Source organism: Salvelinus namaycush, chromosome 21, assembly GCF_016432855.1.
Source record: "Salvelinus namaycush isolate Seneca chromosome 21, SaNama_1.0, whole genome shotgun sequence".
Classification (NCBI taxonomy): Eukaryota; Metazoa; Chordata; class Actinopteri; order Salmoniformes; family Salmonidae; genus Salvelinus; species Salvelinus namaycush.
The window spans coordinates 47,767,079-47,788,299 of NC_052327.1; the positions used below are offsets into that span (position 1 = coordinate 47,767,079).

A 21,221-nucleotide genomic window follows, 5' to 3' on the forward strand; every position below is an offset into this window, starting at 1 on the left:
TCTATTTTACTTTCCCCTCCTATACAGCCATCAGGAGAACAAGAAGAAACCGTGTCTAAGGGGAAGATTTTTCTCTGTCAGGCCTGTTCACAGTGCTCATACTGTTGCCCCAGTGTGCCCTGGCTTCAGCTGTACTGTATGTAGACACAGTTAAATAGTGTATAAGCCCATATGTATACATGATGGATTCCAACTGCCCATACTAAGCAGTATGGATTTAGTTTTCAAGCTAAAATATTGAAGGGAAATTATTCAGTCAATTTGGTTGTCAGGCTATGTGCATTTTCCTCTATATGTGAGGTAAAGCATTAATCAATGTAGATGTAGGAAAATAGAATATATAATTACCACTTGACAACTGAAAATTGTCTACCAGATTAATTCCTATAATTTTCACTATTATGACATTTCAAGACCCAATTTACCTGTCAATTAATCTGCAATCCATTTTACAGTAATGCCATTAATCTACTATGGAGTGTCAGGGTGAGCCATTGTTTTCTTCTTTTTCTGTTAGGGAATAATTGGGCTCTTTGACACACTAACTCCCAGGTGCGCCATCAACTCTATCTGTCCTCAGTCTCTAAGCCCAGTAGTTCAGTAGCAGCAGATATGCCCTCTGTTTTAGCCTGCACAATGTCCTCTGAGGAGGGTCAAAACCAGCCTGGTCCCAGATCAGTTTGTACTGTCTTACCAACTCTATACATAGCCTATGTTCATTGTTTGACTTGACATTTGACATGATGAGGCAAGACAGTACAAATAGATCTGGGACCAGGCTAGATAACAAACCGTAAACCCAGGAAGTGATAGTGTGTCCAAAAGGGGCGGGCAGCCATGTTGGTTGACCCTGTTAACCTTAATTACTTTATTCCTCCCTCTATCAGCATGGGGCAACCTTGGGAATGTCCTGAAGAACCAGGGCAAGATGGCGGAGGCGGAGCAGGCATACAGGAATGCCCTCTACTACCGCAGGAACATGGCAGACATGCTGTATAACCTGTGAGTGTCTATAGACTATGTATGCATACATGAGCAGGACTGTCTCTCCTTACACACACACACACACACACACACACACACACACACACACACACACACACACACACACACGCAGGGGCGGACTGGCCATCTGGCATTTCGGGCAAATGCCAGATGGGCTGGTCCATTTTTTGCCTCGAGGGGAAAAAAAGGGCCGATGTGTTAGAAATACGGGGCCGATTTCTGGCTCCAGTCTGTTCCGGCACACACGACTGTCTAATGATCAGTGGTCTTCACAGAGAGATAATGGTGCTTTGTATTCCCCTGGGTACTGTTTCTGTGACAGTAGGTTATTAATCATGCTGTGTCAGCCTGAGGGGAGGACAACAGGAAGCACACACTCAATACTCAACACTAGCCCCAAGGGCTTTAGATGTTACTCAACAGATCCTTAGATTATTTACAGAATTAGATTGTTTAGAACAGAACTAGAGATTTGGTAGCACTACATTTTACAGTACTGTATTTACTAGGAAACTGTATTACATTTAGTTGTCTTATGTTATGTTATTCAGTCTTAACAGACACACACTTCTGTTGAGATTTGTAACCATGAGAGTCCTTAACTTTCTCTGTTACAGTGGTTTGCTGCTACAAGAAAACAACAAGTTCGCTGAGGCACTCCACTACTATAAGCTGGCCATTGGGAGCAGGCCAACTCTGGCTTGTAAGTACCACCGCTCTTTTTATTGACAATTTCAAACTCTTGTGTTTGCACAGCGCAGGTGTCCAGGCATCTGCCAATGGGGGAGGGAGGGCACAGACAAGCTTGCTCCATTACTGGATGAATGATTGAACACAGCCTGTAGATTGGTGTTCAAGGACCACTCATGTCAACAGATTCAATTATTACACAATTGTATTTATTATGAATCCAGTTCAAAGTCAGAGCCTCTCCCTCTCCCCCTTTCTCCCTCTCCCCTTTCTCCCTCTCTCCCCCTTTCTCCATCTTCCCCTTTCTCCCTGTCCCCTTTCTCCCTCTCTCCCTCTCCCCCTTTCTTCTCTCCCCCTTTCTCCCTCTTTCTCCCATTTCTCCATCTCTCCCTCTCTCCATCTCTCCCTCTCTCCATTTCTCCCTCTCTCCCCTTCTCTCCTTATCCCCCAATGGTGGTAGTTTTCCTTGAGTCTTACCTTGAGGAAACTCTTTCAAGCATGCTTCCTGCTAGCCCATTACTGTATCAGTAAGGTTCAGCTGTCACACTGCCTGCTTAGCAGAAGTCACTTTCACCCTCCACTGGTCATGTGCTAAATTATTCCCCTATAGATTTCTATATTAACTGATCACCGACAAGCGGTGGAGTCCTTTCCTTTGTCTCCCAAAGTGTAATTAATAATTATGAATGTAATCAGATGATGATCACACTTTGTAGTTCTCGTTCATTATGCAATGATCCTATCTGTTACTGCCGATAACTAAATTAATGAGTTACCTAAAGCGGTGGTGGGGGGTAATGGAAGTGAAGGTATGAGAGTCAGTCAGATAATAAAAGTCATTTGTCAAGGTTGTACCATAGTTCAGTGTGTTTAGCTGGCAACTGGTACAACGTAGAATCTGTTCATTAGCAATTCCAAAGTGGCAGCTTCATGATGATACTCTAATGATATCCAGTTCCATTCCCACTGCTCTCATGTCCATTCTCTTTCAGACACACATCCTTTATGGGAACTGTCTTCAGAAACACTCTAGCCAGGGGGATATATGCAATTTATTCCTACAAAAGGATTGTTGATTGGACCAGTTCACTTTGGATGGATGAAGGACAGAGAGAACTGTGGATAGGGGCTAGGTTGAACTTTAGTCTAGCGTACAGTTCATCTTGGCATGCCGATGTACACATACAGTATTGGTGGAGCAACGACCACCCCATACACTCCCTTCCACATTCCATCCCCATGAGTGTTCAATATGTATTGGCACCCCATGGATGCGGCAGCCAATTGATCCACAGTGGCTGGCCAATTTATTCAGAAAGAAGTTTGATAATGACTAGTTTCAGCCCCATAGAGCCTAATTACTATCTGGCTGCATGTTGATTACGTAATGGATCACCTATATGTCTCTCGTTCCCCCCTGCAGCCGCCTACTTGAACACAGGGATCGTCCTGATGAACCAGGGGCGACTGGACGAAGCCAAGAGGACCTTCCTAACCTGCGCCGACATCCCTGACGAGAACCTGAAGGACCCCCACACCCACAAGAGCTCCGTCACCAGCTGCCTGTACAACCTGGGAAAGCTGCTCCATGAGCTAGGGCACCAGGAGGTAGGATAGGGGAGCAGACAGGGGTGCACACACACACATACACAGGGAGACACACACCAAACATATTCACAGGAACACACACACTAATCATACACCAACAGGTCTAAAAGTGAACCCGTTCTGAGATTGTGGATATTGTCACGAGAAAAGCTCCACTACCCACTGACCTTCTACACTAGTATACCCACTAATTAACCTAACATAGCAGGCGTAAAAGAAAACGCCTGATTGGAGTTCCCGAATATGGTTTTCAGCAGATGAGGAAGCTAGGTTGAATTAGCTGTATCCCTGAAAACCGGGTGCATCCAGTTGTTAGCAACTCCGCTAAGCCTACCCACTAAAAGAGCCTAAAGGGAATCACTGCCTCGGGCTTTAGCGAGAGAGAGGCTGTGTGACACTGCACTAGCTCTCTGACTGGCCATGTCAAGGAGAGGATAGATCCTTTCTCCTCCACCAAGTCTTAACCACCTCTTAGTGACCTCTGATTCCATGCTTCCATTCAGCTTGTGAGGGCCCAGGCTGCAGTAGACAAATGACTTGTGGCCCTGGCATGGTTGGCTCCTCGTGCCTAACGGATGGTTCCTTCTGTTTTATTCATTCATAGGAGGCCCTCTCCGTGTATAAAGAAGCAATACAGAAAATGCCAAGACAATTTGCACCTCAGAGCCTCTATAACATGATGGGTAAGTGGCAATTATCTTTCTCTCAAACTAAACACACAAGCTAAGATTTTTTTGTGATGAGAAAAAAGAATGGAATAGAAGATTGGTAGATTGGAGGTGTGGGGGGTACATTTGTAATCATTGTGTCAGCTATTGGTTGTCAGCTTGGGTCCATGCACTTCTGGCTGAGTTTGTTGAACTTTATTCCACCTGAAGGATTCACAGGATTGAGTTGCATTGATTGTGGCCAGGGTCTTGAGCTCGTCAGCTGAGCTATGCTTACAGTAAGCATTACCCCTTAGCCCATATTTGTGTAGCAGAGTGTAGACTCTGCTTAAGGCCGTTGGTTTTAGAGGTGCTCTGTTTTCACAACGTCTTATAAATCTCAAGCCAGGATTGGACGTGTAAACCAGCATCAAAGTCGAGTGTGTGGCTCCAGCTCAACGCTCCCATTGAGGCCCCGATGGTGAGGTTTCCACAGCGCGTTAACGATAATAACTGCGCTCCTCGTGTTACAGTCATGTGAAAGCAGCTGCAGACTAAATTGCTGCAGACTAAATTGTGACTTTTGATTTCAAAATGCAATAATTTTCAATTTCAAGTGACCCCCTTAGTACAGTACATTCACCAGTGGAGTCAAATTCAGCTTGACAGAGGTGCTGAGAAATCGTTAGCAAATCGCCTCCCACAGTTTGAAAGCTGTAAGGGCATTAGCAGGGTGGATGTTGCGGCATTTTCCCATATTTCTTGCAGCTGATTTTTACATTACTCTGAGGAGCTCATTTAAATGTTTGGCGCACCTGCTCCTATCTATTTACAATCCAATTCACTTGGGTGCTGCCATTTTGTTTGTCATTCTCAAGAGGGGGAACTTTCGTAAGTGTACATAGCAGTCTGGGTCAAAGTTGGGTCTTTATCTGCCAAAAAAACCCTCCGCTCAAATGGGCAATGGAATGTTCCACTAGATGTGATTTTCAACTCCTTGGAAATTGTGTCACTAACTATTTTATGTCCATGTCTGTGCTTCCTCATAGACCTCCGTCTGAATCTGATGGTAGACTAGAGAGGCACAAAGCCCATTTGACCACACTCAGTCTTCTGCTGTTACTAGCTCTGCGTTACACCATGTCTGACAAATATGTAGATAAAGCGATTCATGTTGCCCTTATCATAATCATAACAGTCAATGTACAGTATTATATTAGCTGCTGGAAAGGAAATACATGAAGTCTAGGTATTCTGTAACCCAACTAGGACATACAGTAAATGTTTCTGCTTATGCAGAACAATTTGAAAGATATCTACTCCAACATAAAGCTGGCTTTCCTTGGATACTTTATATACTTGCTTACAAAAGACTGCATTAACTCTGATCCTTATCATGAGCAAAAATGGAAGTGGGGTCTTATATTTGATACCACTACATGCTTGAGTACCCTGTATTTAGAGGTATATTAAAAGGTCTATTACAGGCCATTGCTAATGAAGAACAGTCTGATGATCGTCTCAGAGGTCAGCAGGTCAACATTCATCACCAGACACCTGTTGTTTCGCTCCTGTTTCTTATCAATGGAAATGATTCGCCATAATCCCCAATGTATTATCTAACTTCAATTAGCACTCCTCTCAAAAACGAAAAAAAAAATATAAGACCCCTGTTACAGGTTCAGAAACTTATCGCAGTCACGTCCCCTATCCCAGTATTATTCCTGTGACCATTACATTTAAAGCATTGTTTTGGCTTGTGTTTTCCCCAATTACCCGACTATGTCGTGAAATGCAGTTATAATTGGTGTCGGGGCAGGAGAGAGAAAGAAAGAGGGACTGTTCGTTCAGGTGGGGGTAAAGTCTTCAAGGCTGGACGAGGTATCAGATACTGTCTGAAGAATTAGGAAGGGTGTTTCTACACATGTCAGCAACATATCAGACAATCAGCTCAGGCCAGTCATAGCAAAGGATTGAGTCAGGCCCATGTCTGTTCTCCTACTCTGAAGTACTTTAGACATCCCAAAGAACTCCATCCAACTAACACATGGGGGATCTGAAAATATACCTTAGTTCGATGACTATTTTTATAGGATTGTTGCTGAGCAGGTATTATCAGTTTGTTATAGGATAGAGGATATTAATAAAACATATTGTGATCCTATCTAGGCTTTTAGTGGGACACTATTCAACTGATGCAGACAAATTCAAAAGCCGTCCTTTGCTTTGCGATTTTGTTATGACCCTAGTCCTAGTAAAAGGTCCTTTAGCTAATAAAACACGAGTTTGGTATCGGGTTTCAAAGTGCACTGAAGTGATGGCAGGCCTTTCTGCATGACTACCCTAGCTGTCATTGGATTCCTTAGTAAGACAATGGGAAGACGTGTGGTTCCTTAACCTCTGAACCTTGACCTGACGCCTCACTTCCCCTCACAGGTGAGGCCTACATGAGACTGAACAAGCTGACCGAGGCCAAGCACTGGTACAGAGAGTCCCTGAGAGCCAAGCCAGACCACATCCCAGCACACTTGACCTATGGCAAACTCCTGGCCCTCACGGTAACTTATTCATCATCATCATCATCATCTTCCTCCTCCTCTTCTTGGCTTTTGTATTCTTATTCAGCTCTGCAAGTAGCCTGAGAGTGTGCATGCAGATAATCAATTGCATGTGTGTGTGTGTGTGGGGGGGGGGGGGGGGGGGGGATCACATTGAGTTTCTCAAGGTGCCCTATCGTCCTGTGGGGATAGCTTCCTGATTGAAACTGATGTCACGGCTGCCCTGTGTTTTTAAAATCTGTTACCAAATCCCATGACTGATTCTTTACAACTGCCTAAACCGGCACTCCATATTGAACCCTAATCAGTTTCACTAACACAGGTTGCAAATGGCTCCAGCTAACTAACCAGCCCCTGCAACACATTAGCCCTGAAGGACTGATCTGATGTGGATCCTCCTCTAACTCCGGACCCTACTGCCTTCTGGGCCTCCGGGGCCTTCCGACTACTCAGATGCTATTCACCAAGGTCACGTAGTTGACCTGGGTTGGACTAAGAGGAGAAAGGCTGGTTTGTGTGCTAGGGGTAATTCACTCCACAGGGTCCCAGACAAAGACAAAGAGCACATTTATCTTTGTCAATCACTCGTTTACCTTTCTAGGGAATAATGGCTGTAGATGAACATGATCTTTCTCCATATTGACCACCTTGCCAGATGTATTTCCCTGTCTGTAGTCAGTGAGTGGTGGTCAGTTTAACAGCTTAGCAGGCATTTAAGGGAAAAGCTGACATGAACTGGTCTCTTAATAAGAGCCATTAGATACAATCTCTGAAAGGTAGATTTGTCTCATCATTACACCAGGGGAACAACAATATACAATAGAAGAAAAAAAACTTCCCTTGAGTGAGCAGGCAAGGGAAAACACACTGGAGAGTGAAGTAGAGTTGTTTTAGTAAAGAAAGGGATATTGATTTAGAGGAAAGCAGGGAGTTCCGAGCTCATGCCTGTATTCCTCTTCTCTCAATCATCCCTGGAACACAAGTGACGTCATCAGAGTGCGCGGCTCAACACTATGCAGGAAACACTCGTTTTGTTATTTTTGACTAAAACATAACCAATATTCATTAAATATAAATACCGAACTTGTTTTTGCATGTATTCCATGACGCGGTTAGCTTTTAACAGCTGGGACCGCTATTTCTTGTCCCGGAATCCCTCTTAACAGACAGCCTGCTTAACAGAGCCGCTAAGCTGCTAGCCATCAAGCTAATGAAGTTAGTCCCAGATTAGTTTTGCAATTGGAAATAAATGAACGCTTCCAGCGCTGTAGATACAGATACAAACAACGAGTAGTATCGCCGTCCTGGAGCCTGATCTTCCTGCACTTTCGTCGCTGGGGGTACCTGTGTCTGCGAGCGGAGTGCCTACTACTACGATTTCGAAGTCGACGTCAGCAAAACTTCCGTTCCTGCTCTGGATCGAGCGGGGCTTCTCCATTTGTCGGAGGCCTGCACCAGTCCCGGGAGCAACGGGCTCAAGTTATCCTGCCTCTCACCCATCCAGAAAGGGTTCTCTGAATCCTGTGAATGAAGCGTGGGAGTGGACGGATTTCCTCGTCCTTCTCGCCAGCCATGATTTTGGTCAGGTCCATGGTTAGAAATATGACCGTTCCTGGTGCAAAAACATCCTATCCCGGAGCTCGAGTAAATTACATTACTAAGCTGCTCCCGAATGTACTACGTCAGGACATGGAAATCGATTCTATCATAGTCCATGTGGGTTTTAATGACATTATGAAGGGCAGTTGAAACTGGATTTTAAAGAGCTGATTGACGCCCTGCTAGACACTAATAAAAGACCCATCATATCTGGCCCTGTGCCCTCTCTGAATCATATCTGGCCCTGTGCCCTCTCTGAATCATATCTGGCCCTATGCCCTCTCTGAATCATATCTGGCCCTGTGCCCTCTCTGAATCATATCTGGCCCTGTGCCCTCTCTGAATCATATCTGGCCCTGTGCCCTCTCTGAATCATATCTGGATCTGTGCCCTCTCTGAATCATATCTGGCCCTGTGTCCTCTCTGAATCATATCTGGCCCTGTGCCCTCTCTGAATCATATCTGGCCCTGTGCCCTCTCTGAATCATATCTGGCCCTGTGCCCTCTCTGAATCATATCTGGATCTGTGCCCTCTCTGAATCATATCTGGCCCTGTGCCCTCTCTGAATCATATCTGGCCCTGTGCCCTCTCTGAATCATATCTGGCCCTGTGCCCTCTCTGAATTGTGGCATTGAGCGCTTTAGCAGGATTCTTTCTCTTCACAACTGGCTAAGTGATTATTGCAGCTCAATGGGTGTAACTTTCATTGACAATTTCAATACCTTTTGGAAACAAAACACATTTTATAAGGAGGATGAGATCCACCCAAATCATTTGGGTTCCTGGATCCTTTCACAGTATTATAAAGCTGCATTGAGACAATGGCTTATCAATGACCCAAGCCCAGCTCAGTTAATCTCTACCATTGTGACGCTGAGTTGTCATAATGCTTCAGCAAATGTACATTATACCAGGGGCGTTGGTAGACACAATGTAAGTAATCTAATTTATGTTCCTCTAACTAACCTCTGCTGATCCTACAGCTATTGTATGCAGTAATCATGTGCCTATGAACCAGATTTATACTGTTAGCACTGAGGCGGTGTGCCCTAGTAGGAAGTCCACTGTGTGCAGCTCACCCTGCACAAACATAAATAAGATGTGAATATCTATTTCTGCTAAGCTTCCCAGTAAAGCAATGAAAACAAGTAAGCATCCCAGAAGAAAAGTTCTCAAAATAGCCCACGTTAACATATGTAGGTTCATGAAATCAATAATTTGCTAGGTACAGATGACATTCATATTCTGACAATCTTTAGAAATCACTTAGATAATACCTTTCATGATACAGTGGTAGCAATAAAAGGTTATAAAATGTACAGAAAATACAGGAATGCCAATGGTGGATGTGTTGCTGTTTTATATTCAGAACCACATTTCTGTAAAGCTTAGAGAGGACCTCATGTTAAATACTGTTGATGTAATATGGCTACAGGTTCATCTGCCTCACCTAAAGCCCATTCTGATGGGACGCTGCTATAGACCACCAAGTGCTAACAGTCAGTATCTGGATAGCATTTGTGAAATGATTGATAATGTATGTGATATCAACAGAGAGGTGTATTTTCTGGGTGATTTTAAATATTGACTGGCTTTCATCAAGCTGCCCACTCAAGAAATAGCTTCAAACTGTAACCAGTGCCTGCAACCTAGTTCAGGTTATCAGTCAACCTACCAGGGTAGTTACCAACAGCACATGCGTGAAATCATCATCATGTATTGATCACATCTTTACTAATGCTGCAGAAATGTGCTTGAAAGCAGTATCTAGATCCATTGAATGTAGTGATCACAATATAGTAGGCATATCTAGGGAAACCAAAGTTCCAAAGGCTGGGCCTAATATAGTGTATAAGAGGTCATATAATACATTTTGTAACGATTCCTATGTTGATGTAAAGAGTATTTGTTGGTCCGTGGTGTGTAATGATAAGCAAACAGACGCTGCACTTGACACATTTATGAAATTGCTTATTCCAGTTACTAATAAACATGCAGCCATTAAGAAAGTGACTCTAAAAACGATTAAATCCCTGTGGATTGATGAGGAATTGAAAAGTTGTATGGTTGAGAGGGATGAGGTAAAGGAATGGCAAATAAGTCTGTCTGCACAACCGATTGGCAAACGTATTGCAAATTGAGAAATCATGTGACGAAATGTAATAAAAAGAAGAAAAAACTACACTATGAAACCAAGGTAAATGACAAAAAGAATGATAGTAAAAAGCTTTGGAACACCTTAAATTACATTTTGGGAAATAAGGCAAACTCAGCTCCATCATTCATTGAATCAGATGGCTCATTCATCACAACAATGACTGATATTGTGCTGACAAACTGCCTGGGAGCTCCTCAGTGGTGAAACTCCTCCTCCTTCAATCAGTGGTGAACCAGGTGGAACAAATCTTCCAGGCAATCTGGGCGTGCCAGCACCTGGCTCTGCTGTTGTCTTTAGACCGCAGTGAAAGGAGCATTTATAACACCACAAGACCAAGGAAACTTCATCTTTGTGATCAAGGTGACTGTGCAAGTCCAAGCCCTCCACAAAACTGTGAAAGACAGCCGGTAAGCGCCATATTGGCCATGCTAGGCTAGACTGACTTAAGCAGTGCACTGCTAATGATACTCTGGAAAACACAGACTCTTAACTCTTAACTTTGATAGGACTTTTGCAGTGGTATTTATAACTTCAAATGTTGTTTGTGGGGTATAAAGGAAAAGTAAGAAGAGCCAAATTCATTGTTGACAAAGAACTTGTTTGAAATGGTTAAAAGTAATTTAAACTTTGTAGAAATCTTAGTAAACCAAGTTCTTAATTCAGTAACAAATGTATAGTCTAAAAAATCTTTGGCTAAAAAATGTAAGATTTGTCTGCTTAAAACTACTGATTAGAAAATAAATGTAATTTTTTACTACTAAAAATATTTTGAATGTATTTGGCTAAAATGCAAATTTAGATAAAAATATACTGATTCTGCTCATTTGATTAAAAATGGTGGGTTTCTATTTTTGGAAAACATTTGCTTAAAAGTGGAAACCTTGTATTTTATAATGGCAGAAACGGGTTTATCTGAGGTGAATGTGGATAATTTTGTGTATTTAATTAGGCTGTCAACTCAAATAATAACTTGTATTTGTCATCACTTTTTTGAGGTTTTTCACCTGTTTACTGACAACCAAAGAATGGTAAATAAAAGACAAACAACTGATTCTATGGCTGTTTATTGAGTGAAATCCAGTTAAAATCTTCATGTGGAGGGACTGTCCTTTTCAAGTGGGGAATTGCACAAGAAGGAGGTCAAAACTTGACAGATATTGACAACTACTTTAATGATTTTTTCATAGGCAAGATTAGCAAACTTAGGCATGACATGCCAGCAACAGACGCTGACACTACACATCCAAGTATATCTGACCAATTTATGAAAGACAAGTGTTGTAATTTTTAATTCCGTAAAGTAAGTGTGGAAGAGGTGTTTTTTTTTGTTGTCTATCAACAATGACAAGCCACCGGGGTCTGACAACTTGGAAAATTACTGAGGATAATAGCGGACAATATTGCCACTCCTATTTGCTATATTTTCAATTTAAACCAACTTGAAAATGTGTGTCCCCAGGCCAGGAGGGAAGCAAAAGTAATTCCGCTACCTAAGAATAGTAAAGCCCCCTTTACTGGCTCAAATAGCTGACCAATCAGTCTGTTACCAAACCTTAGTAAACTTTTGGAAAAAATTGTGTTTCACCAGAAACAATGCTATTTTATAGTAAACAATTTGACAACAGACTTTCAGCACGCTTGTAGGGAAGCACATTCAACAAGCATAGCATACAAATGAGGAATTGATGATAAAAGAGATTGTTGGGGCTGTTTTGTTACACTTCAGTGCGGGTTTTGACATTATCGATCAAAGTCTGCTGCTGGAAAAATGTATGTGTTATGGCTTTACACCCCCTGCTATATATAAATAGTTACCTGTCTAACAGAACACAGAGAGTGTTCTTTAATGGAAGCCTCTCCAACATAATCCAGGTAGAATCAGGAATTCCCCAGGGCAGCTGTCGAGGCCCCTTACTTTTTTCAATCTTTACTAACAACATGAGTAAAGCCAGGCTGTCTATGTATGCGGATGACTCAACATTCTACACGTCAGCTACTACAGCGACTGAAATGACTGCAACACTTAACAAAGAGCTGCAGTTAGTTTCAGAGTGGGTGGAAAGGAATAAGTTAGTCCTAAATATTTCTAAAACTTAAAGCATTGTATTTGGGACAAATCATTCACTAAACCTCAACTAAATCTTGTAATAAATAATGTGGAAATTGAGCAAGTTGAGGTGACTAAACTGCTTGGAGTAATCCTGGATTACTGTCATGATAAAAACATATTGATACAACAGTAGCTAAGATGGGGAGAAGTCTGTCTTGGATGGGGAGAAGTCTGCCTTGGATGTACACAGAGAGCTAACATTAATAATATGCATGTCAATCTTTCCCGGCTCAAAGTGGAGGAGAGATTGACTTCATCACCACTTGTATTTATGAGAGGTATTGACATGTTGAATGCACCAAGCTGTCTGTTTGAACTACTGTCGCACAGCTCGGACACCCATGCATACCCCACGAGACATGCCACAAGAGGTCTCTTCACAGTCCCCAACTCCAGAACAGACTATGGGAGGCGCCCAGTACTACATAGAGCCATGACTACATGGAACTCTATTCCACATCAAGAAACTGATGCAAGCAGTAAAATTTGATTTAAAAAATAGATAAAAATACACCTTATGGAACAGCGGGAACTGTGAAGCAACACAAACATAGGCACAGACACATGCATACACACACACGATAACATATGCACTATACACACACATACACATGGATGTTGTATTGTAGATATGTGGTAGTGGTGGAGTAGGGGCCTGAGTGCACACAGTGTGTTGTGAAATCTGTGAATGTATTGTAATGATTTTAAAATTGTATAAACTGCCTTCATTTTGCTGGACCCCAGGAAGAGGAGCTGCTGCCTTGACAGCAGCTTATGGGGATCCATAATAAATACAAATACCAATACAAGTCTCAGGCAGAGATCAACAATGGTTTACCCGGGCCTTCTTTCTCCTCTGGGTGTAAATGATGCAACCTCAGGGATGAGGAGAGGAGAGAGCTGTCAGACTTACAGACTCAATAGCCTTGAGATGGTTTTCAAAGAACAGAGCGTAGTGTGAAATGCAGTGGCTCAACCAGTTCTAGCACATATTTGTATCTATGAGGGCCCAGGTGTGTAAGTTGGTAAGAGCTACCTTGAAGATGTTCACTTCACCTTCTACCTCCATCAGCCCCATCGTGACCTCCGGCCTTCCACCATACCACTACCTCTACTGTCTCTTCACTGACGACTGAGTTTAGTCTTGATCAAATACCACACCAGGAAAGTGACCCCCACCTCCACTCCCATACCCTTTACCCCCACTGTGAGTGAGGAAACAGCCTTCCTGTCAAGGGTCCTAAGTTCAGATCCTGGCAGGGGATCGTCGGTTGGGGGAGGAGTTGCGCGCATTGGGGGACAGGGTTTGGCGGTGGAGATTGGTGTCGTTCTCCTGCTGGGCTGACCCCTGTGCACCACATCCGGGACCCCCTGCGGGGAGGGGTGTAGCTGAGGGTGGAAATGTGTACCATGGTGGTGGGTGTTATTGAACTCAGTCATTCACAAGTCATTTCCGGGCCTAATCAGATGCAGGCTCCATTCATAATCACCTTGATGGCTGCCAGAGTGGAAGTACACATCTGTTCCACGTCTGATATCACTGGGAGATTAGGGGGTCAACACTAACAATAAGCGCAGTATGTGTGTAAACCGGAGATTTCACCTCCATAATAAGTTGATATTGAATAGGAAGTGGATATGGGTGGTGGGAGACAGACAGACAGACAGATAGAAAGACCGACAGAGCTGTTTCTTCCATCCATTCAAACACTGCAGGCTGTCAGGCCATCTATCAGCATTGATCACACATATTTAATAAGAATCTCTCTCTGCTGCTGTTGCTGTGGGCCGATGTGCTGCACAGCCAGTTTAAGAACCTACTAGGATGCATACAAACCGCCACTTTCCCCCCACACACTAAATAATGTTTTGGATACCTGACAGTTGTGAGGGGGAAAGCTAATGAGCTCTAATGTTGAAATTATGATGTTCGTTAGCAGTCTAGACATGAAACTGGATTTCATTGAACAAGCCACTCAGGAATAGAACTCCTCTAAGCCTGATAATGCCAAAATTGGATTCAAAAGATGAGAACATCAACTGGGGCTCATGGGAAATATTATTTTCACATTCTGCAAAGATTTCTTGACAACTTTTCTCCAGTAAAGAGAGTTTCCTCACTTCTCAGTCAAATCTGCAAAGTACAGGTAACTGACAAAATAATGGAAACATGAGGGAAACAAAGTCTATTGAAACAGGTGCTTCCACACAGGTGTGGTACCTGAGGTAATTAAGCAATTAACATTCCATTATGCTTAGGGTCATGTACAAAAATCCTGGGCAGGCCATTATTTTGGTTACCATGGCTATGCCTCCATAGAATGACAATGCCCCAATCCACAGAACACAAGAGGTCACTGAATGGTTTGATGAGCATGAAAACGATATAGTCCTCCCAGTCACCAGATCTAAACCCAATTGACTACTTTTGGGAGATTCTGGAGCAGTGTCTGAGAGCGTTTTTTTTCACCACCAAACAAAACACAGAATTATGGAATTTCTTGGGTAGAATGGTGTCACATCCCTTCAATAGAGTTCCAGACACTTGTAGAATCTATGCCAAGGTGCATTGAAGCTGTTCTGGCTCGTGGCCCAACGCCCTATTAAGACACTTTATGTTGGTGTTTCCTTTATTTTGGCAGTTACCTGTATGTACCACATGATTCAAATCCACACAAACAATGAGAGCCAGTGCATTAAATTGTCATAACGTGGTTTCCTGACAGGCTTTTTGTTTGAACTTCAATAAATAGAAATATGCTGATGTTATGACTATTCCAGCTGCTCCTCAGCTGAGCGCTTTGTACTATTTGTGAATTTGAGCGCATTGAGCTGCATTAAACATATAATTCAATGTTCCATCTCATCAATGGAGAATACACTCAAATATTTACACTTGGAAATTTTGAGTACTTTTTGAGTTATTGAAGGTAAACCCGGTGAAAAATGTATGAGGCACGGAATCATCCAAATCTGATTTCAGTGTTTGGATAAAGGCAACAAAACAGCAACAAATACTGACAATTGATTTAATTCCTCTCCCTTCGTAGGGTCAGAAGACTGAAGCAGAGAGGTTCTTTCTGAAGGCCATCCAACTAGACCCCACTAAAGGAAATTGCTATATGCATTACGGTAAGTACTGCCATTCTGGGTCAGTTTCTTTTGATTCACCAACATTATATTAAGGTTATAAATTAAGGAATTATCATGGTCAACACACATCAACACAGTCGTGAAGAGGGCACGACAATGCCTCTTCCCCCTCAGGAGGCTGAAAAGATTTGGCATGGGCCCTCAGATCCTCAACAAGTTCTACAGCTGCAGCTTTGAGAGCATCTTGACTGGCTGCATCACCACTGGGTATGGCAGCTGCTTGGCATCCGACCACAAGGCGCTACAGAGGGTAGTGCACACAGCCCAGTACGTCACTGGGGCCGAACCCCCTGTCAACCAGGACCTCTATACCAGGCGGTGTCAGAGGAAGGCCCTAAAAATTGTCAGACTCCAGCCACCCAAGTTATAGACTGTTCTCTCTGCTACTGCACAGCAAGCAGTACCGATGCACCAAGTCTGGAACCAACAGGACCCTGAACAGCTTCTAAGACTGCTAAATAGTTAGATAAATAGTTAACCAATAGCTAACCGGAATTTCTGCATTGACACTTTTTTTCACTAATCTCTTTTGACTCATCACATATGCTGTTGCTTAACATCCGTTGGTTAGTCACTTTATCCCTACCTATATGTACATTTCTACCTTAATAAAGCATGTGACAAATCACATTTTATTTGATACTAAGTCACTTCAAGTTTCCTCTTTGAAATGTGCGTTTGAGAGGGAGTGCCAGTAGAAGAATTTGTGGTTACATACATTACATTATCATTCGTAAAATGAAATCATTTTTTTCATTTCTTGATATTTGAAGGAATTGCTCTTACATATTCTTAACCACTCCAATAAAATAAGAGTTGACATATTGAAATCTATCCCCTGCCAGTAGTGTTTCTAAGCTGTAGGTGCTCTGCAATACATTGGTAATCAGTCTTTCCTTCACATAAGGCCTGTAGCAAGGTCTACATTCACAGCTATTTAGGAAAATATACTTGGTTTCACCCAGTGGTTTGGGAGCATGGTACAGTAGTGGAGCCCACCAAAATCAACAGACTATTAATTCCTCCCAGTTCGTGGCTCCTTCAGTGGTCCACACTCTAGCGTCATTAGGGAGGTCTACAAAGGCCCTGCTCTACATTTCAGCTGCACCTCAGACGTACAGAACTCAGATCTCCAGCCAGGCCTGACGCACATGTAAGAGAAACATTCCTATCACAACCCTACTAATTGGACAAATGGGCCTGAGTGATGGCCAAAGAGTGATGGTACGCTCCACTCGTATCTTGTGTTTCAGCAAATCACTCTTAGGGCTGACAGAGGCTTGCCTATTTCCCCTGGCCAAAGGCAATATTCCCAGCCACTATTCATCCCTCTCTAGGAATACATCCACACGCCGCGTTTTAACATGGTGTTCCTATTCTCTCTCCTTCCCTTTCCTTTCCCCCTCTGGCTGCTCCCAGGTCAGTTTTTGTTGGAGGAGTCTCGTCTGCTGGAAGCTGCTGAGATGGCGGAGAAGGCAGCTCGTCTGGACAGCGGGGAGTTTGATGTGGTCTTCAGCGCAGCCCACATGCTCAGGTGAGTGTTGGATGGGACAGTCACACTGAGAGGGAGGGGAGGGGACAAGGGCTGGAGGAGGGAGGGGACAAGGGCTGGAGGAGGGAGGAGACAGGGGCTGGGGGAGGGAGGAGACAAGGGCTGGGGGAGGGAGGAGACAAGGGCTGGAGGAGGGAGGAGACAAGGGCTGGAGGAGGGAGGAGACAAGGGCTGGAGGAGGGAGGAGACAAGGGCTGGGGGAAGGAGGGAGAGCATCTACTATCTATATGCTTTATTCCAGGGCTTACAGCTCTCCTCTGCCAGTGTGATTTACTTGGCCAGCTGCTGTAATCCCCTTCTCTACTGCAGCGAGCGGTAGCCAGGGAGCTGCCGTCTTGTCTTAGTGCGGCGCGCGGCTACGTGCCTGCCTCTGCTGTTTCTGTCTTATTCATGCGGAGCCAGTTCCAAACCAGAGCAAAGTTCAGCAGCGCGGCGTCTGTCTCACAGCTCTCCTGGAAGCTGCAAGGTGCTGTGTTTCAAGGCACAAGGCGCGAGTGCAAATGTGTAAATAGAGGAACATGCCAATTTAGAATATGCCACACAGACTGAGAGAGGATTACTAGAGCCAACAATATTATATTTCCTAGTTTGGAGATTTCCCTTGTTAAGACTTACCATGGTTAATCAGGGGTTTTCTGTGTGAGGATTACTACTGCTGTCTGTGGGAAATTACGACTACTAAAACAGTTAATGCGATGTCTTGAATCATTGTGCTTCGGGTTCACTTTCTTGACCAAAGACAGAAAGAGGCCATGTCATACAGCTGTGTATAATGTCTTTATCCAGCTGGTTTTCACAAGGTGTCCCACTGCACAGCGCTATGATCCAGGGGGATGTGCACCACCAGCATCCCAGCCGTCCATGCTTTACAGAGCCTCTTCCAGGGTCAGGACCCCTGGCTGTTAAAGAGGGTCTCAGGCTGGGCTCATTGAGGGACTCCCCACCGCCGTGCTGGCATGGGGTCTCTTTCCTATGGAACTCATGTTCTTTATGTGTTTGTCTTGGAACCAAGACGTGGAAGGCCCTCGGTTGGTGGGGGATACTAGTGAATCTGAACAGGGGTGGGAGAGGGTGGGGAGGAGTCGACTTTAAGATGTGCAAACCTTCTCTTATTGCTCTCTGGGGCTCTTGGTCTTTGACAAGTTTACTTCCTTGCTATCCATTTCCCCCGGCCTTCTTTAAACAATCAGCACATTATTCCAAACCTTCGTCCGGGTCTACAGATCAGTGGCAGCAGCCAGCAGACGAGGCGAGGCGAAGGAAAAGGAGAGGAAGGTTGGCTGAGTGCTAACTCCCAGGGGAATGTGCTAATGCTGCCCTTTAAGTGCTCAAATCCCTCGAGGCTGTGAGGCTGTGTGGTGTCACATCACTGTTCTGGAAACCCAGATCTGTTTGACAGAAGGAACAAGGAACAATTGAGTAACGTTTGTGTAACAAGTGTGTCTTGTTGCACGAGACAGATGGGCTAGATGTCGTTAGTACACAGATTGTACACTGGCAGTTGATGCTGAAACAATTAGTTAATTAAGTAATCTGTATTATTTAGATTAAGTGATGTGTAGTGTCAGTCGTGTGATTTGTGTGTCTGTGCGTCTGCACCGGGGTTAATAAAGCACATTTAAATTATTTTCGTTCACTCATTATCCCTATTTTCCCTCTGTCTCTTCCTCTCTGGGCTCTTCTAGTTCTCCTCTCTGCTCTCTTCCCAACAGCTGTATCTCAGAGGACGGGTCTAACCGAAGGCAGACGTTTCGGTTGTTTTCTCCCATTGTGCTTGTTGTGCTTTCACAACCCACTATCCACAGGCAATCCTTTGCCACTCACATTAAATATCTTGTTTGTTTGGTGACAATGGTGTGGCAGTTCTCCAGTCTGATAATGATGTGTTTATAGACCTGAAAATGACATAGAATTAGATTAATTCTTGAGACAATATTCTATTCTGAATATGATTGCCGTTATTGCAACACATGGTCACAGTTAGACAACAAACCCATCTTTGTCATTACTGTACATTTTTTGTAACTTAATATTTTCTGGATTTTTGGTATGGGGCACTATTTAAGTTACTTTTTAAAGGCTATTGATTAAACAGTTCATTGAAGTTAAGCAAATAGTTATTGTTGAGCAAAGAAGTAATACTGCTTGTATGACGGTCATTTAGTGTGAGGCATTTGTTTATTCAACTTGACAAATGATAATTCTTGCTGCTTAATAGAGGTTTGAGTTTGGGCTCTGCTTCCTGGAGTTGAATAAAGACAGGGTGTTTGAGGTTTCGTTGTGAGGACACACACCAGTTCCCACACCTCCTACACAAAAGCCTTGAACTAAAGTGTATCAATAATTCTTTGAGTGAGGCAGTACTCTCTGCACTGAGTAATGATCCTCAATGAGTCTCAGTGATTCTCCACCCTCATTAGTGCTGGAGATACAGTATGACAGATGCAGAAGACAAACTGTGATCCTATACATCAGTCATTCTTCTTGAGTTTGATCATGTCGTGTCCGTCCAAAACATATATCATATCAGTTCACACCATAGAGACTCATTCACCCCACCACTGGTGTTACCTCATTGGGAAAGCATCCACTCCCCATGTCTGTTGACCAGCCATTACCACTGTGGCTTAACGGCAATGTTGGTCACATATGGAGCTTAATGGTCTGTTTGTTTTGAAATGAGCCACAAGGGTATCAAGTGTCGTTTCTTGGAGACATTTGTTTTTGTATGTATATTTAGTTTAGTTTAACCGTCCTAAGAATACACAATGACCCGTTCTCTTACCTTATGAAGTACATACTGTTTTAGCATCTCAAATGTGATTGACTGATTTGGCAGAATTAACATTTCATGAGGGGAAAGCCCTACAGCTGAAATTGGGGTGAATTAAATGTCATTGTCGGGTGCTGGATAGAACTGTTTTTGCTATGATTAGAATCACATGCTGTATGCTAATAATGCAGACTGACATAAGATTAAGATAGCGCATTTACCAAAACTGCTTCTCTTGCCTCACTCATGTCATATTGTGATGACACTTCAACAGGAATAGGACAGCACTTATGCTCTACGGTATGACATGTAGCTCAGGTATTAGCTCTATTGACATCCTATGAGATTTCGTTCTGGGTTTAGAGACTACTCAGGTATGGTGTTGTCATGCTAGTTGTGGAATATGAAAATGTCTGTATATCGCTGCCATATGGAGGAGGATACCTTAATAAGATCAGACAGGCTTAATGGAAGCCCAGTTCAGTTCAGATGGTCTCGCTTTCATCATTACGACTCAGGGCTCCGGAGCCAGCCGTCCTTGACTCCGTCCTTGACTGTGTCAAAGTTAAACTCTTTGCAATGAGACAATTGCTACCATCAGTGAAATGCAGCTGCAGGTTGTAAAAATGATTCCTGGTTTATAGGAATATGAATAAACGGAAAAGCTCTTGGCCAAAGGGAAAGAGTCACACAGTCAGGTACGATGGTAATCTAAGCGTACTGGCGTGGTGTGTTGTACACGGAGATGAGCATATGGAAGACATTCTTGTTTTGACTGGAGTTCTTATTGGAGCGTCTACAGACTTTAAATACTTGTAGTCTTCTGGGATTTGCAGGAGGACCATCTGTCTAGAGGTGCCTTTACCTTAAAATATGTTTTTCACTGTCTTTCATTGTATGATGTGTTGTATTTGTGGCGTCCTTTACAATTTGATTAGATATGATAATCGTATGTGCTCAATGTTTTTGTAAGAAATACTTTAAACGTGCAAATTATTTGACATGGAATTTTGTGACTATCTTCTTCCTAGGCCTCAAATCCTCCCAACCCCATTGACCTTCAGTACCAAAAACAACAGATATTTTTACACAGAAGACAGGGGACTCGCCTTTGAAGTTATATTTGTTCTTACTAAGGCAGTGGTTGATGAGAAGCCTATTTTAATGACACACAGGTCAAAGCTCATGACACAAAGGTCACAACCCCGGATATAATGAAAACAACCAGGGCATGCTGTACACCACTCAGCATGGGGTGCTGTCTGCTGTAAGGCCTGGAAACAAACTGCCTGTTTCATTGACTCCTCTAATTTCGACATGGCATTCTCTCCTCAGCCTGTCCTCACTGACCCCGGAGCAGCAGTAAA

The 21,221-nt window shown here is 43.4% G+C and overlaps 1 protein-coding gene across 1 annotated transcript in view; it reads left to right on the plus strand.

Moving 5' to 3' along the window:
* Nucleotides 1–21,221, plus strand: part of LOC120065933 (protein O-mannosyl-transferase TMTC2-like) — a 138,149-nt gene that overhangs the window by 88,342 nt on the left and 28,586 nt on the right. The window contains exons 4-10 of the mRNA XM_039016975.1: nucleotides 888–1,002; nucleotides 1,623–1,708; nucleotides 3,119–3,303; nucleotides 3,908–3,986; nucleotides 6,387–6,508; nucleotides 15,427–15,508; nucleotides 16,949–17,063. Of these exons, the coding sequence (XP_038872903.1) occupies nucleotides 888–1,002; nucleotides 1,623–1,708; nucleotides 3,119–3,303; nucleotides 3,908–3,986; nucleotides 6,387–6,508; nucleotides 15,427–15,508; nucleotides 16,949–17,063 (784 nt within the window). The remainder of the gene's footprint in view (nucleotides 1–887; nucleotides 1,003–1,622; nucleotides 1,709–3,118; nucleotides 3,304–3,907; nucleotides 3,987–6,386; nucleotides 6,509–15,426; nucleotides 15,509–16,948; nucleotides 17,064–21,221) is intronic.